General features: G+C 32.0%; 1 protein-coding gene across 2 annotated transcripts; it reads right to left on the bottom strand.

Annotated features, from left to right (window-relative positions):
- Positions 1 to 8,617: 8,617 nt before the first annotated feature.
- On the bottom strand, positions 8,618 to 13,523 carry ABCB26 (transporter associated with antigen processing protein 1). 2 transcript variants are annotated; one of them, XM_079013168.1, is made up of 17 exons: positions 12,869 to 13,523; positions 12,284 to 12,411; positions 12,070 to 12,112; positions 11,845 to 11,889; positions 11,634 to 11,756; positions 11,445 to 11,548; positions 11,262 to 11,316; positions 11,075 to 11,145; positions 10,888 to 10,990; positions 10,594 to 10,804; positions 10,008 to 10,081; positions 9,845 to 9,901; positions 9,677 to 9,751; positions 9,518 to 9,592; positions 9,159 to 9,440; positions 8,955 to 9,074; positions 8,618 to 8,877 (listed from the first exon to the last, which is right to left on the bottom strand). In XM_079013168.1, exons 1-17 carry the CDS (start codon positions 13,319 to 13,321, stop codon positions 8,800 to 8,802), a joined length of 2,097 nt encoding a protein of 698 aa, XP_078869294.1. In that variant the 5' UTR covers positions 13,322 to 13,523; the 3' UTR covers positions 8,618 to 8,799. The 2 variants fall into 2 exon arrangements, with proteins under 2 accessions (XP_078869294.1, XP_078869295.1); XM_079013169.1 differs by having other exon boundaries at positions 12,273 to 12,411; positions 12,869 to 13,009.
- Between the last annotated feature and the right edge of the window lie 3,649 nt (positions 13,524 to 17,172).

Raw genomic sequence — 17,172 nt, 5'->3', positions numbered from 1 at the left:
ATTAATTATATAAATATATAATCAATAGTTTCCATTTATAATTCGTCTTTTTTTTTCATCTGAAACACTTCAGTGCTGAATAATGAATACTTTGTGGTTTACAGGCAACAACAAAACATTCATTGATAGCCTTAAGTGGCCTACTCAATGCGATTTAATGCCCTACTCAAGAAGAATGAACCTGGTGATAATGAAACAATTACTCAAACACAATTACACGCTTTTACTCCAGACTTTTTCATGCTCTCAAGAACATGAAGAAAATAGTAACTGATGAATTATCTTGTTTCCAATGGTTCTATAGGGGCCATGATTAGGTTGTTCAAAACCAACGATAAGAGCTAAAATAGTTAAACACATCTGCCAATCATCATCATTTCAAGTTTAGGTAAACTGTTTTGGTCTAGGGTTTGTTTAGCTTAATGAGTTATTGATATCTTTTTATGGGTTTTGGTTACTATGTTTCTTTTTGTGCAAGACTCATACTACTCTGATTCTAGATTTTGGTTATCATACACTATATTCATATTACTTTGATTCTTTTTCTTATGATGTCGTTCAGGTCAAATGAATCAAAAAGATTATAAGAGGAATTAATTGCATGAAAAATTGGGTATCTATATTTGGCTTCTTTTCCAATGCTATTCTCTTAGATAGAATGTGCTACATAATTCTTTCGGTTATTAATTAATGTTTGATGGATTGATTTAGCACTAACATACTTTTTTTCTTAATTTTAGTCCATAAAGTTATTGGAGTTTCTACAATTGCCTTCCAAGTGTCCGAGGAAAGGTCTAGCTCAAAACCTCCATTATAATCATTTAAATAAAAAATATAGTAGGTGATGCAGAGAAATGTGTTTCCAAGCCTTTATTTTAGATGTTATGTTGCTAATTTATGTTTTGATCCCTTGATTTTATAGCTACAAAGAATCTCCAAAGGTCGAAAGAAGAGACTATGGTGATTGAGAGGCTCACCAATGCACCACGATCACCTCTCTTTCTTTATCACTTTCTTTAAAAATCATGGGTTTTTGTTGTTTTATTTTGTTTTTTGTTTGTTTTTTATTCACTGGCCTATAATAAAGATGTAGATCTTTCTTTAGTTTTCCTAAACTGAAAAACAATTTGATATTGAAATTTACTGTTGCTTTGATATTGAAATTTAGTTTTGCCAATCTCTTTCTTGAAATTTCTCACTGGTCATTTATAAAATCATTTGTTGCATTATCTAATACAAATTATTAGATATGCTCTATAAGTTTATTGACAGTGCTATAGACAGATTAAAATTGGGATGAATATTAGGGGTGGTCTTGCCATTTGGCCATATTTTCCTGTACAATATTGGACAGGCTTGATTTTGGCAATTTTCTATTGATAAACATGGATATGATTTGATTTTGGTGATGTTTTGATGCAAGTTTGATTTTTGGGTTGTCTTCTCCAGATCCTGTTTAAGGTATGTTGCAGTGTTGATGTTGCAAGTATGTTGGGGTGAATCAACCATGATTGAAGATGTCATATTGCTTCTTCAATAAGCTATTGAGAATCCAACAAATCGAAGATTTGTTCTTCTATTAGATAGGTAGGTACATTATTAAAATTCATATTGCTTCAGGTCTATCATATTAGGATTTTCTTTTTTCTTAAATTAACAGTGAACTAATATGGTTCTATTTGCTGATAGATACATGTTATGTTGTCTTAAAAAACAATGTCTGTTTTCAAAAAGCTCTTAGTAGTTACAAAGGTATCCTGATCAACTTTGAAAATTTATATTCATTTTTTTACTTTTCTTGAATTTTCTGTAATATATGTAGCATTGATGTGATATTTTTTTGTTAATATAGTAGGATATTAAATGAAATGGTATCTAATGACGTAAAGGTTGTTGGAGAAGCTATAACAGGTGAAGGTGAGCTTTGTGATGAGATTGAGGCTTACTATTTGGTGTATATTTTCCATAGTGGATTGGTGGATCCTTTTTTAAGTAATGTACCCTATAATGAGTCAACTTCAGAAGTTGGTTTTAACGAGCAATCCTAAATTCAAAATGGAAATCTTTACATCTCAGGAGCAAAACTATTGCTTATAACCCAATCAGTTTGGTCCTGTTTTTAAGGCTTCTTATCAATTTAGGTTCCTACAACTTAAGATATGGGCTTCATAATAGTTTTCAATAAAATTACACATATTGAAGAAATGTAAATGCTAATATTCATTCTTTAAAGGTAGTAAAAGTTGTTGAGTGTGTGCTCATTGGTACTATACTTTGTGTTGGAATGGATAAGGAGGGCATTGAGCAAGTTGATGGAATATTTTAATCGTAATTGGTAAATTTTATTGCATTTATATTGATTTGAATGTTACTAAGGGGGTGTTTGGCTAAGCTTATTTAAGCATCTTTTTAGCTTATTACTGGTTCCACACTGGTATAAGCTAAAAATGGTGTTTAGATAGAAATAGGTTATACCGGTACCAAACCGATAATATGTCAAAATCAATAAGAGGCCCCTAACTTATCAGCTTATAAGCTATAAGTTGTTGAAAAGTGTTTATGATTTTTCATAAGCTTAGCCAAACACCCTCTAAACCTAAAAAGTTTATTAATGAAAGTTTCCCAACTAGAAAGCAAATCACAAGTGCATTAGGTGTGTGCATAAGAACTAAAACCATGCCGAAAAACTATACCAAAAAACCAAGTTGTTATATAAAATTGGTGGTTTAGGTTCTTTTTATATTTTAAAAGATAATTTTTTTAGGTTTGGCTTAATTAGTGTTATTCTAACTCAAAAATGAATTATGTAATAAAAGATGCAAGTATGATGCTATAATGCAAAAGTAAATGAAAGTGAATCAGTATTTTATGAACTAAACTCATAATGGTGTTATCTGTTTTTGTTGCTTATGGTTAAGATGAGGAAAAGAAAGAAATTAGCATGTAGATTGTGTAGACAACAATTTTTTTGAAAATGAGTAAGTGGACAACAATGATGATTATGTAGAGGTATATAAAAAAATTAATACCAACAAATTTAAAATCCAGATGTTATTCCAATAGTTTGACTAAATGTTACTCTTAAGACATTTTAAATATAGCATATTGGAATATACTAAAAGATTCCATTCCATTCCAAACAATTTTGAAGAAAGTAAGATGTTGTAACCAAAGCCATTATAGCCTAATATGCAAATAACCAAAGGCGCAATTAGTTGAAAATATAGTTTTGAAATATGTAGCTATCAAATGGATTTGATGTGCATATTATAAATGTGCAGTTGTGGGCGGTTCTTCAATTTGTCAGAATTCTTTACCTATTTATACAATTAACATTCGAAAGAGGCTAAATGCATGAAATAACAAAGTATTTTATAGCATCAAATTAAAAGGAAATGTTTGTTTGTTTGTAGCAGTCGTCTTTAAACATCCATGTTTACTTAATCAATTCACATAACTTTTTAGATGATTACTTTAAACATTCATGGTTAAACGGTTGAATATTTCACTTTATTTAAATTATGAAAGTATGAGATATAATTATATACATGGATTTCCTTTTGACTATGTATATATGTAATCATGCACTTGTAATTGTAAACAATTTTAATTGAGATGGTTTAAAATGCACATATATGCAGGAAGCTACAAGTCCTTAAGGCCTACGATGACATACCATATAAGTTGGTTGGCAGATAACTCCACCCACACCCACATCCCTAAGTTAAGTTCTTTAATTTTCTGCCATTTTTTGTGTTCAAGTGGTGTTGTCAAATATAAGAGATAGCAATGTATATTCATATTTTGTGTTATTTTGTTCTTAGAATTTATTTATATACTTAAATTTGATTTTTTGTTTATTCTTTTATACGAAGTCAGTTGCTATGTATTACTTTTTCTATTTTAAATTGTCAATTCGTGTAATACATCAGTTATAACTTACATTCTAATAAAAGAAACCTAAAAACGTCATATGCCATTTTCTAACATGTCTCTTCCATAATATATGTTTCCATTTAAACTGTCTAGATCATTTAGTTCATAATTGGTTGTAAGTTTTGTTGGCTATGTAATTTTTTTTTTGTACTGTTTATAGTCCAACTTTTCTCTATCCTTTTTTTTAATAAAATTTATATTATTGTCCCACTTTCCATTACAATCTAAATGGCAACCAACTATCTTTATAATTTTGTTTTCTTCCTATTAACACATTGTACTTTAGCAAGTCTCTAGAAATAACATTTTGATTCAAATACAAAACTTTTTTCAAAGCCATCAATATGTCTAATACAAGTTCTTACATTTGATGAGATAAATCGTAGACGAATAATTTACAAGTTAATTTACATAATATAATTAATGTTTTTCTTTATCAATCGAAGATTTCCACAAGTTTAGTCTGATTTATTTTATTCATTTATACGCATTTTTTATATGTTTCCCGCGTTTTATAATCTAGTTAATATATAAAATAGAAAACAAAGAAAATCAGTGAGGATAACAATTATTATGTCTAATTTCATTAATCATCGACTACTTTTCCTTTTTATTGGTTTTAGTAACAAGAAGTTATCCACTTGTCCTTCTATTAATCATATTAAATCGAAAATTTGTTAACATGATTTGGTGAGTTAGTTTGGTTAAACTGGGCCCAAAAAATTAAATTGTTTTGTTTGGAGGGCACTTGAGGCAGAATTTCAACGTTAATAACATTATCGAAGAGAGACATTAGTGTGATTTTATATTATGCTACTTTTGTGGATGTGTAATCAAAACTACATACCATATGTTGATTCCCTGTCAACTTTTGCAGAGGAGGTTTGGGATTTAATTTGGAGCTGGTGCAAAATGACACAATTTGGTGCATCATTAGCCAAAGAGTTATTAAACTCAATCAAGTTGTCTCATTTTCAGGAAAAAAAATTCATCTTGGCTATATCTCTTTCTACGTGTTGGTTCATTTGGCGTTCTAGAAACAACCGAGCTTTCACCAACCTGCAACCTTCCAAATCTTGGATCATCGAACAAATAAAGTCGAATACTTATCTTTGGATTAAGAATTGGATGAGCTTATCAAGTCTAGATTGGAGCCATTAATGTATTTCTCATATGTAAACTTTTATATCTTGATATTTTGTATCTTGTATCATTAATGGCTCTTTTTTTAGCTTGACTCTAGCTTCTTTCTAGGGTCTAATTTAATATAATTATCGCCGTTCAAAAAATATCATAATGGTCTCTCACTTGCATTCTCGAGTCATTTTGTTGTTGTGCATTTTATTTTGTAAAGACTCATACACTTAGTCAAAAAAAATCTTTTATAATCTTATATTTATTTTGTCATTAATTTATTAATGGTCTTATGGTCAAACACCTATTTTATCATTAATTTATAAATGGTCTTATAATCAAACATTGGTGACTCAATATCATTATATTTTACTAATTCAACATTTTCTAATACAAAATATTAAAATTGTAATTTGATGTCATTTGTTTAGCAGCTACTAATGTCATTAAAGTATGTAGAGTTCTAAAATATGTTTTATTTTATTTCTACATATTTAGATTATGATTCCTTCGAGGATGTAGATAGACGATTCCTGCGAGAATGATATTGTATGGTTAAAGAAGATAGAAGAAGGTTTTCATGAGTAGAACAAGGCAATAGAGTTTTATGAAAGAACTTAGATATAATTCGTGAGGGATTCAAGATAAGAGGAAGAAGATTAAGGGATTTGTGAGGACCAAAATGAGGGGGCTAAGTCCGGATGATTGTTCCTGGCAAAGTTAGAGATATGTTTCCCCCCTATATGATAAATGTGGTTATCATATGTGATTTGACCATTTGGGTTTAGATGAGAATTGAATGAATTAAGAATAAATAGATATAGTGTAAGTAGAGTACGAAAAGGCATGCTAAGATTAAAAGATGTGTGAAAAGAAAAGTAAGAATATGAAAAAGGCATGCATAGAGTATGAGGAGAATATAAATGGTATGAGATGAGATAAGACTAAGAGACAAGAAGAGAGATGATGTGAGAAAAGTATGAGAGAAGTAAAGATAGAGGAGAATAGAGAAAGAGAAAGATGCGAGATGATATGATAAGAGGCGAGGATAAAGTATAAGCAGAGTATAAGATGAGCCTAAGAAGAGGCTAAGAATGAGTTTTAGATAAGAAGACTACTTTACAATAGAAGATTATGTAAAAAGACAGAATAGTTTAGTAAGCTATGAGAAAGAGGAGATTATATTTGTGTGAGAAAGAAGATATCAAAATATTAGAATGTGTAAAGAAAGAAAGAAGATTATGATAACATGAAAACAGATAGAATATAACTCACCAGACATGTGGTTTGATGTTGTAGATATTTTCATGTTTTGTAGGTTCAGGTAGTAGCAGTTGTACAAGAGGATGAAAATATCTACAACATCAAACCACAAGGAAACTAAAATAAACAAAATTATTGGAAAGAGACCTTATTTTGAAGGAAGATTGCGTATTCTTACCTTAATGGATAATTAGGGTTATTTATGTAGTGTTTTGTGATTTGGGGATGCCTCGATGTTACTAGCTTGATTTTGTGGGTTACATCTTGTCTATTGTCAGGTGAGTTCTCACGAACTTTCTTAATATGTGGATCAGGTGATTATGGTATGTCCGACCACGAAGAGCCTCTCAGAGGGAAGTGTGGCCGAGATGCTTGGTTCTACTAGAGAATGGCCTCTTGGAGGAAAGTTATGGTGTACCTTAGTAGGATGTATGATCATGAGTAACCTCTCGGAGGGAAGTGTGATTAGGATGATCTAAATAACTAAAGAATAGCCTCACGGAGGAAAGTTCTAGTTGTACAGTAGTAGTTACAGATATGTTAGCATATGATACGTGATGTTACAGATATTTTAGCATATGATACGTGATAGATTGTAAGTAATATATGATATTTGTTTGATGTTATGAGCTTGATGTGTTTTGCATATGATCTATATATTAAGTAAGCATTGTGTTTACTCACTTTGCCCTAGGCTTACATATGTTATTTATTTGCCCTAGGCTTACATATGTTATTTTATGTTTTAGTTGCAGGTCCTTTAGGTTCAAAGGGAAAGGAGTTGGTATGATTGTGATATATGGACATTATTGGGAACATGACATTTATTTCATATTATCTTTTGTGATGTTATTTACAAAACAATATTTTTTTTGAACCTGCAAATACAAATATATAATTTACTTCTAAACTAACACCTAATTCCACCAATATCTACGACGGGACTTGAACCCTCGACCTCGAAGAGGGAGGGCACCACCAGATACCACTGGGCTAGAAGCCATTTGGTGAAGATTCGATTACGAGATTGTGTTAAGTTATATATGAAACCTTTTTAATAATTCTACACTCAAATTTTCAAAATAGAAAAAATAAAAATTATGTTTGGTTTTTGGAATGTTACCAGATTTATTGGTAATTGAAAATTCTTTTTGAAAAAACTTAATTTTATTTTTCATAAAAAACTTATATTTGACAAACTTTATTGTTAGAACAAAATTTTCATTTTGGCTCATAATATGTCTATTTATATTCATGTTGCTATTTATGTTGTTTTCAGTGGTTTTCAACTTTGAAATTTGAAGGAAATATTAGATTGTTTTTACAAGGAGAAAAATTGTTATGTTCAATTCTTATTAGCAAAATACATATCAAAATCTAATTGAAGGATGCTCAGAGATTGCTATTGGTGAAGAACCATAGTCTAGGCTCTAATGTCTTAGTTTTTGTTTTCAAGATCAACAAAAAGACATGTTCCGAACTCGAATCTATGTTTGGAAATCTAATTTCAGCTTCCATTTGATTGGATCTATTATAATCTCATTAGTTTTTTTTTTTAGACTCGCCCCCCATCAATAGTCATATCTATAATAGAATACTCAACAAATTCTTTAGGCATTGTATTAGTATTCATTTTTAAATTAGTAGAGACATAATCTTTAGCTAGCAAACATTTTTAGTCTTCAAATTAGAAAACACACAGAACCTCCGGTCTCCAAATTAGTAGACATAAAAATTTCAGTCTCCAAAGTAGTTAGGTAGTAGACACATAACCATATGTAATACGATTTCATCCAAGTTAGCAAACACAAAACCTCCCAATTCCATCAAAGTTAGCATATGTAAAACGTTCAATTTCCAAATTTAACAAGTACAAATACAAACAGGCATCTTCCTCCAAGAACACATATACAACAACAAGAAGAAGATGGAAATTATGAGCCAAAACAAAAAAGTTAGTCCAAAACGTTTGTCAAATATGAGGGTTTTTGAAAAACAAAAAAGTTAATTACCGGAAAATTACTCGTAAACCTACCGGAACAAAAATTGAAAAAATGTAAGTGTTCTTTTATATTTTTAAATACAAAAAAAGTAACTGTTTTAAAAAAAAAAAAAAAAAACTAATGAGATTATAATAGATTAACATATTAGCAAAAGCATAGCATATTAGCAAAATTAACATAGCATATTAGGAAAAGCATAGCATGTCGTGAAGCTGAAGCATAGCATATTAGCAAAATTAAGATGTCGTGGATTGGGAAACTCGGTCAAAAAAAAAAAAAAAAAAAAAAAAAAAAAGTAAGTTTATATGAGTAACAATTACAACATTTTATATGATGGATATCCAAAGCAAGGATTCAACATTGAATCTTCCCGTTTTCTCCAAATTCTGTTGTATGCATTCTATACCATGATTACACACACCTCTGTTGTTGTATACAATTCTAATCGGAGTTAATATTTTCATCATACAGAATCAACTTGTCTTCTGGTTAATCGCGCATACAATCCGTCTTTAAGGAGAAGTTGTTTATGATTTCCCATCTGAATTCACAAAGCCAATATGGTTTTAACTTATTTTTTAAAAAGACTAAATAAAATATATGCAGACAGATAGATACCTCAATGATCCGGCCACTGTCCATGACAATTATTCTGTCTGCAGCTTGTATAGTGGAAAGCCTGTGTGCAATTATTATGACAGTCCTCTTACACTTATCTCCATCAGCACGCAGTACACCCTACATCATCATCATTCATTCAACCATTAAACCCTAAATTCAAAATTTATTATTATTATTTTTTTTTACATAAATAATATATACCTTGACGTTGTATTCACTCTCGGCATCTAAAGCGCTAGTAGCTTCATCAAGAATCAAAATGGATGGGTCCCTTAGAACAGCTCTTGCAATAGCAATTCTTTGCTTTTGGCCTCCACTTAACAAATCATCATCAACGATTGTGTTATAGCCTTCAGGTAGACAGGATATGAAGTCATGAGCATACGCTTGTTTCGCTGCATCTTCAATTTCTTCTTCACTTACATCTCGCGTGCATCCATACGCTATGTTTGATCTCACATCCATCCGAAAAAGCCGAGGCTCCTGTTTCTTCCAAATATATAATTTTTTTTTTTTTTTTTTAATAATTTCTTGTGGAACTTTAAAGAAAGAGAACAAACCTGTCCAACATATCCGATTCTTTCTCTAAGCCACTTGATGTCCATGTTGTTTAACGGATGCCCATCAATCAAAATCTACATTACACCACAACAACAAGGGTATTTACGTCTTTTTGCACAGAGAAAAGATCAATCCATGTCAAACACGGTTATGTGTACCTGACCACTTGTTGGTTCATAGAGGCGAAGAAGGAGATTGACTATTGTGCTCTTCCCACTACCACTAAGACCAACCTAATCAAAATTATATATATAAAAGATTTTATTTTTGTAGTTGTTGAAAAAGCAAAAAAAAATTTAGGCAGATAGAATTATAGACTTACTTACAAGTGCAACTACTTCATAGGGATTCACAGTAATGCTTATATCTTTTAACACATGTACCTGTTGAAAATATTAAGAAAAAATCAAAGGAATGGAATCACTCATTCCATTCCAATCAAACAGACTCTCTACTTGTTTACAGATATGAGAAAAATTAGAATCGTACTGTTTCCCTTGATGTGTAGCTAAATGATACATTCACAAACTCAATAAGCCCCTTCAAATTTGGCAATTTTGATCCTGTCACAACTCAATATGCATGATCAATACACTAGTTTTTAACATAAATTTGGTACTATTTTGTTTCTTGATTATAAAAGGAGTAAATTACACGAATGGTCCCTATGGTTTGGGGTAATTTGCACACTTGGTCCCTAACTTATTTTTTTAACTCGAAAGGTCCCTACTATTTGTTTTTATTTACGCATTTGGTCCTTACTGTTTGTTTTTGTTACGCACTCGGTCCCTATCTTACCTAAAAAGACTATTATTTAAATAGAAAAAAATGGTAGGGTAGGTAAGGAAATGTGAGGGGGTGGGGTTGGGAGTGTTTATTTGAACAAATTAAAAAATCAAGGGAAAAAAATACTCTTTTTAGGTAAGACAGGGACCAATCATGTAACAAAAACAAATAGTAGGGACCTTCCGAGTTAAAAAAATAAGATAGTGACCAAACGCACAAATTACCCTAAACCATAGGGACCATTCGTGTAATTTACTATTAGGGAATGAAGAAATTGGTTGATGCTTGCCTTTGGATGTGAACTGCTGACTAGGTGCAAGATCCATCATTTGGAATACTTTTTCACTAGCTCCAACAGATTGCATTAAATTTGATAAATTGTCACCCACAAACCATGTTGAATAAATCAGCCATTCACTGTATAATATGAACTTTGTAAGCTGTTCAGCTGTTATTTTACCAGCCATAATAGACATTCCTCCTACCAATACAGCAAGAACCTATAAAAATATTTTATATCTATGAGCTATATATGAATAACTTTACATTTTTATGATATTGTTAAAAATAGAAGGAGCATGACCTGTGTAGAATGATACAGAGTGTTGAAACTGAAATTCCATATTCCATATGCACCACTTGTTCTCAAGCTTATATCAGCTAGTTTTTCCAGCCACGTGGTGTATCTGTTTGTGAATAAATATATAAATCTTAAATTCAACTTTAGAGCAAATGAAGATTTTTTTTAAGAAAAGTCCAAAAAAGTATACCTTTCAAGTTCTTTATGTTCAGTTCCATAAACTCGAACTGTTCTCATCAAAGAGAATGTCTCTTGTGCAACCTATATAAGAAAAAAACATAAAATCCACCTTTTAGATTCTTAAAAAAAAAAAAAAAAAAAAGATATGTATGAGTTGCACTCTTTGGGAACATAATTAAACTTTTTTGTAGTAATACTTCATTTGCAGATGCAGTGAACTCTTGTGTTAACTTTGCTGCTTTCTTCTGGTACCTATGCAAAAATCAGTCACCATTTTTTACAACTAAAAGGGTTATTTATGATGTGTGTTTCAGTTTAAAATCTTATGTTTCCTAAAAGCATCAACATTTACAAATATATGATCAAATAGGAGAACTTACTGTCCATATTTTAACATAACTAGTGATAAAGTAGAGCATATGGCCAATGTGCATAAGCCAAGTGGCCAAGACAACACTAACAAGTAGATCAAAGCCCCTGTGGCCTGAAACAAAATATATAAACTAAGTTATGTACTTTTTAAGGTGAGGTCATGGATACTTTTTATTTGTTTTGAAATACAAATATACCTGAAGAAGATTGCGTAATATTAGGTTAAGATCATTCCCAATAACCCGTGAAACCTGCTGACAATCTGATCCTAGCCTACTAGTCAAATCTCCAATACTTTCAGAGTCAAAAAAGTTTATATCCTGTGAAAAATGTGAAGTTACAGATGATGTTGATATATCATAATGATGTTTTTGTCCAGAAAGCTTCATGGAAACATTGTTTATAAACCTGGAGAAGAAGGATGGAGTATAATGTTTCCCTCATTCGTTTTACCTACAGTACATAAAGTGATAAAACCAAGATCAACATCTACAGTGAACAATATTTCTGATAAAACTTCTTTGAACTAAAAGTCAAACCCTTTTAGTAAAATTAGTTTAGAGTCTAACATTGTAATGGTTTTGGTTGAAATAGATAAGTTTATATGAAGATACATGTAGTAAATGAACTCACAAGGATCATATTTGCAATGCCAAACCAGCAACCTCTTAGTCCACTGGGAAGTTAAATAAAAGATCACATGTCAGAAACTTCTTATTAAAATCTATAACTGCTGTTAAAGGACATTAAACAGTTAATCTTATATGCAATAGTCATGGAAGCAAACAAGAACAAGCCACTAGTTTGTTTCAAAGAAGAGGAAGATTAGACCATACAAGGTTTTAACCTGCAAATACCGGAAGTGATGCATAGAAACATCAGTAGCTTCACATTTCCCTGAAACACAGCTGTCTCACCACTTTGGGCTGAAAATATAGATGCTGTAAGGAAATGAGGAATGGAGATCTCTGTAAGCTGAATGATAAGAACAAAATCTAAGTTAGTGTCACAGAAAAGAGATTAAATTAACAACACAATTGAATAGTAAATCAATCAGCAGAGCACCCAATAAACATTGTGAAGAAGACAAATAGATAGTAAGAAATCAATAGCGCTCGTGTTGTAGATCATTATACAGTTATTTCATCAAGAATATGACTGTTTGCTACAGGACAATTATGCTGGATGCTTTAGAATCTTTGCAAGGTTCGAACTCAAAAGCAAATTTGCAACTAAGGGATTGTTTATGGAAGAATAGTTTGAATTTCGGCAAGTTAAAAGGTAAACTGATTCATCTCGAATTTCTATGGCAATAAATAGGAATGACTCGACCTAATTCTACCTGATTTAAGTCCAATTGTGGCCTCATTTCAGTGAGATTGTTATTAGGATAATTGATGCCTTCAATGCAAAATAAAAAAGAGAGCATTACCGCGGTTAGAATTAGGGCAGAGAAGGCAGCAAAGATAACCCAACGATCATTCGCAATTAATCCCCACATCCGTCGAAGAGCACGCACCAAAGTCACCGGCTTCGCAGTTACCGAGACTTCCACTTCATCAGAAAACCTCCACCAATTTCCACCAGGAAGCACCGACGAAACCAGACGAACAAATCTCAACAACCTTTCCGACACCCCAATGGCATTATCCTCTCCGTAATCCGTCCCCACTCCATCCGAAACCTCTGGACTATTATCATGATTCCGCAGTGAATATCCATTAACCGACGCCGAATTCACCGGCGTAAAAACAAGTCTTCTGTTCGCTCTCCGGCAAGAGTATTTTACCCCTAATTTGGTGGTGAAATTGAACTTTTTCGAATGAATATTTGAGTAAATGAAGCTAGGATGACGATGATGATGATTATTAAGAATCAAAGTCATTGTTCATTAAATTAAACAGAATTTAACGGATACTGAAGCTTGTAGATTCGAATCTCGCCGTTTTCACCGCCAAAAAAATGGCTGCCGATTGAGGGTGTTATCGTCGCCGAATGACTGGCGAGCAGCTAATCTGTTAGTGACGTGGAATGGGTATGGAAAAACGTTTTAGCAACGAAAATAGTGGCGTGTTTAGCTTCAGCGAACGGTGCCGTTTCGGGAATGTATATAATGACGTGAAATGAATACTAACCACTTACTTTGTGTTGTGACTCAATTGCCCTTTTATACCTACTCGTATGACCTTCGCATTATTTTAAAATTTGCAAATAAGTCCCTACACGATTTGGGTATTGTTAAACTTTTACTCTAATAAGTAACAGACAAAACCTCATAAATAGTCCATGTGGTTTTTAAAAATCTGAGATATAGTTTTTAAGTTTAAAAAACCTTATAAATGGTCCCTTCTTGTGATTTCAAAACTTTTAACAAAGAGTTGTTTTTACTCACTCTGTCAGTTTTTAGCCGTTAACTGCTATTTGATTAAAATAATAAGAGGGTATTTCCATCATTTCACTTGTAACCTCTAATTAAATGAGGGAAATGACTATGTATTCGATCATCTTCACGTCAACTCCAAGACTCGTCCCTCTACCAAGAAAACACAGAGCTTCATATTCATCCAACCATTTGCTTATAGGAAGTAGATTTGGGTTTTAGGGTTTATTCAGAATGAATCGACAACGGTTCTCTCAATATGGACTTTGCATGCAAAATATTCGAGCTTGAAGGACTTGCAAGCCGGATACGGTATAATTCTACAAAAAATGAGCTTTTTTCGTAGTACGTGTTCACGAAGAGAAATCATTGTGTTTCCCTATCTATTTTATATTTGCAAAAAGATATGGAAACTATTTCACAATTGAAGATACACTATAGTGGTATCTTCATCAAGCCACCTGAAAGAAAATACATTAACGATATTGTATTATACATAGATGGCGTGGACACTGATTTATTATCAATCCATGAACTTGATGACATGGTTCAAGAATTAGGGTATCAAACTGAGCAGTCCTTTTACTACCATTTTTGTATCCCTAAGTACCTCTTAGATTATGGCTTATTACCTTAAGAGAATGACCAAGATGTACTTAAAAGGGTTTCATATGTCCCTAAACACATACTTATAAAGGTGTATATTGAAAATGGACATACTAGGGTACCTACTTACTTTAAGTCTCCTTCCAAAGTTGTTAATCAAGAGTTAGAACATGACAGTGTGTCACCGTAACTTAATAGAAAGAAACCTTGTAGAAGAGAAACGGTATCTTGTAGTACAAAACTTGATTTAAACCAACATGTCAAGTATGTAGTTGACCAATCTTAGGTAATAGATATGGATGAAGGGCATGGTTATTCCAAGACTATTGTTCCATATGTAATTGTTATATATAAAAAAAAATATCTTAGCATTTTTAGTATCCTAAACTCGTGCTAAGATCCTAAGTAACCCAAGATCTTAGACTTAGTCAATATATTAGGATTGCCTTCGTTTTCTTGTAATCTCTTATGCAGATATATCAAAATTGACTAGAAGAAGAATAAGACCAAGTCAGTAGCACCTGTTCAAATCTGAATGAACGTTGAGCGGTTGAGGACTCTTGAAAAAGTCGGGTCAAGCATGGATCAAGGTAGATCCCTAGAATATCAGATTATTTGTTATTTTGATTATGTATAAAACGCCTAGTTTATCTTCATTTCACACACACACACATACCTCGATTCTGAAAAGATCCAGTATACTCAAGAATCATATTAAAGTGATATTGTTAATTAACATATGATACTAATGGGTCACACTAACAACAACTTGATACGATTGATTATTTATTAGAAATTGATTTTAATAAATATTCAATAAACTATTATAATTAATTGGAAATTATTTATTTCATGGAAATATTAATTTTCAATGGCAAGTAACGTAATATATCATAAGATATGCTTTAGTCACACACTCACTGATCTCGATTCTGAAAGCTTGGCTTTGTTTGAGAAATTGTTTCGGCTTGAGATGCATGGGAGAAATAGCACACAAGTACTGAATGTGATGATCTATGAAGATAGATTTGGGTAATTCATTAGGTTAAGCCAAAGTACATGCAATCTCGATCAAACTCGAAATAGTTCATAATGTATGGCATGACATTAGGCATTGATAATGCTCTACTATTGAGCTGGAAGAAATGATTTGTATCCTACATGATTTTGCTAATAGGGTCAATCATGTATGCCATGCATGATACATATCATATCTTATGACTTGTATGCCTCGAGCATGACATGTCGGATCAGATCAACTTGGTGAGAATCAATAAATAAAAATTGAGTATGTTCCTTAGTGTCATAGGCTAACAAAGGACATGATCGTGGTATGGAAGAGATCAATGTAATGTTACATTGATGTTGAGTTCCACACTAAAAGATGATTTCATTTGTAGTTAGAATTTGTGCTTTTTCTAAATGGTGGAGTATTATCTTGGAAGAGTACAAAGTAATACACCATAATGGATTTGAGAATAAATTTAAAGTATATTGCAACTAGTTAGAATGTAAAGGAAGCTAGCTATATGACTAAAAGAAATTCATTTGTGACATCATTGTTGAAGTTCAATCATTGATGGTCCTTTTGAATGTTCTTGTGATTGAAAGGGTGAACTTACCTCGAGCATGGATCCCAAAGTCACGCAAGCTTACATGGAGTATACTTATTAAGTACCATCTCATTTGATAGTTGTTCGAATATGAAGACATCGTAGTTAATATAATCATATACAAAAAATATTGTATATCTATTCATTAAGTTAACGAGTCTGACAGTGAGACTTGGTCATGAGGCATTTGATTTGCAAATGATTTGACTCGAGCACACTTGGAAGAGTTTGTTATAAATTCAAGAACTTAAGAAATATAAGACTTTATCTTATTTGACAATTATTAAGTGAAGAGATTAATATATAATGTAGATTAGTCATTTCATTAGTTTATCACTATGCTCTCCTATTGCATGTTTTGAACCCACTTCATGGGTATTAATTTATTCAAAACTCCACAATCGATCATACTCTTGGGAGTGAGAAAAGGAATTAAGATCGTCATGAGGTTGGCGGATTGTCTATAGAGATTGGACATACAATGAAGATTACACTAACACTCGTGAGTACTTGAAAGGGAGATTTAAGTATTGGAATAATTCACACTTGGAAAGTTACTTCATGGATCTAGTCACGAGCAATTCCAAGATGATAATATATTTTATTTTTAAAATGGAGAGACATTAAGTTCTTTACGTACAAGTTGGTTGTACATTGGTCTTGCTCTAATCTTATCCGTAAATGGTGGTTATAATTAGTAAGTCCATGCGTGATTTGACAAGTAGACAAAAACTATGTAGTCAAAGTTTATTTGTTCCTTCCGCCTTAACAGGAGAAACAATATTATTGGGTTCATCGATGATTTTGTGCTGACATCTAATGTGTCTGGCCAGATCCTGACTAAGTTGATTTGTTCGATCGATTTAAAAGTCAGATGTGATCGTCAGAAATATTTATCGAGAAACAAAATTTTAAACACCGAGATTAAACCTTATCCACGTCTCATGTTCATACATGTGACAACCCGAAATTTCCATTCTGAACAAACCATATCAAGCCAATAGAAGTTAGAACAGTTTTAGCAAAATTCCAAACTTTGGGTATAAGTTTGAGTTTTTCACGATTTACACTTAAGGAGATATCAGGAGAGTGGATGCACTAGGGTTTCGTGCAACACTGTTATTCCAACACTCGGTG

The sequence above is a fragment of the Lactuca serriola genome, chromosome 8 (assembly GCF_051521515.1).
Source record: "Lactuca serriola cultivar US96UC23 chromosome 8, Lser_US96UC23_V15, whole genome shotgun sequence".
NCBI classification, from domain to species: Eukaryota; Viridiplantae; Streptophyta; class Magnoliopsida; order Asterales; family Asteraceae; genus Lactuca; species Lactuca serriola.
Note: the sequence above shows the minus strand (reverse complement) of the source record. Positions and strands in the feature narration are given on the sequence as shown.

Coding starts and splice junctions, on each gene's coding strand:
- ABCB26 (XM_079013168.1), bottom strand. CDS start 13,321: ATGACTTTGATTCTTAATAATCATCATCATCGTCATCCTAGCTTCATT. Junction 11,757..11,844: donor ACTCCATCCTTCTTCTCCAG/GTTTATAAACAA, acceptor CATTTTTCACAG/GATATAAACTTTTTTGACTC. Junction 9,752..9,844: donor CCTATGAAGTAGTTGCACTT/GTAAGTAAGTCT, acceptor AATTTTGATTAG/GTTGGTCTTAGTGGTAGTGG.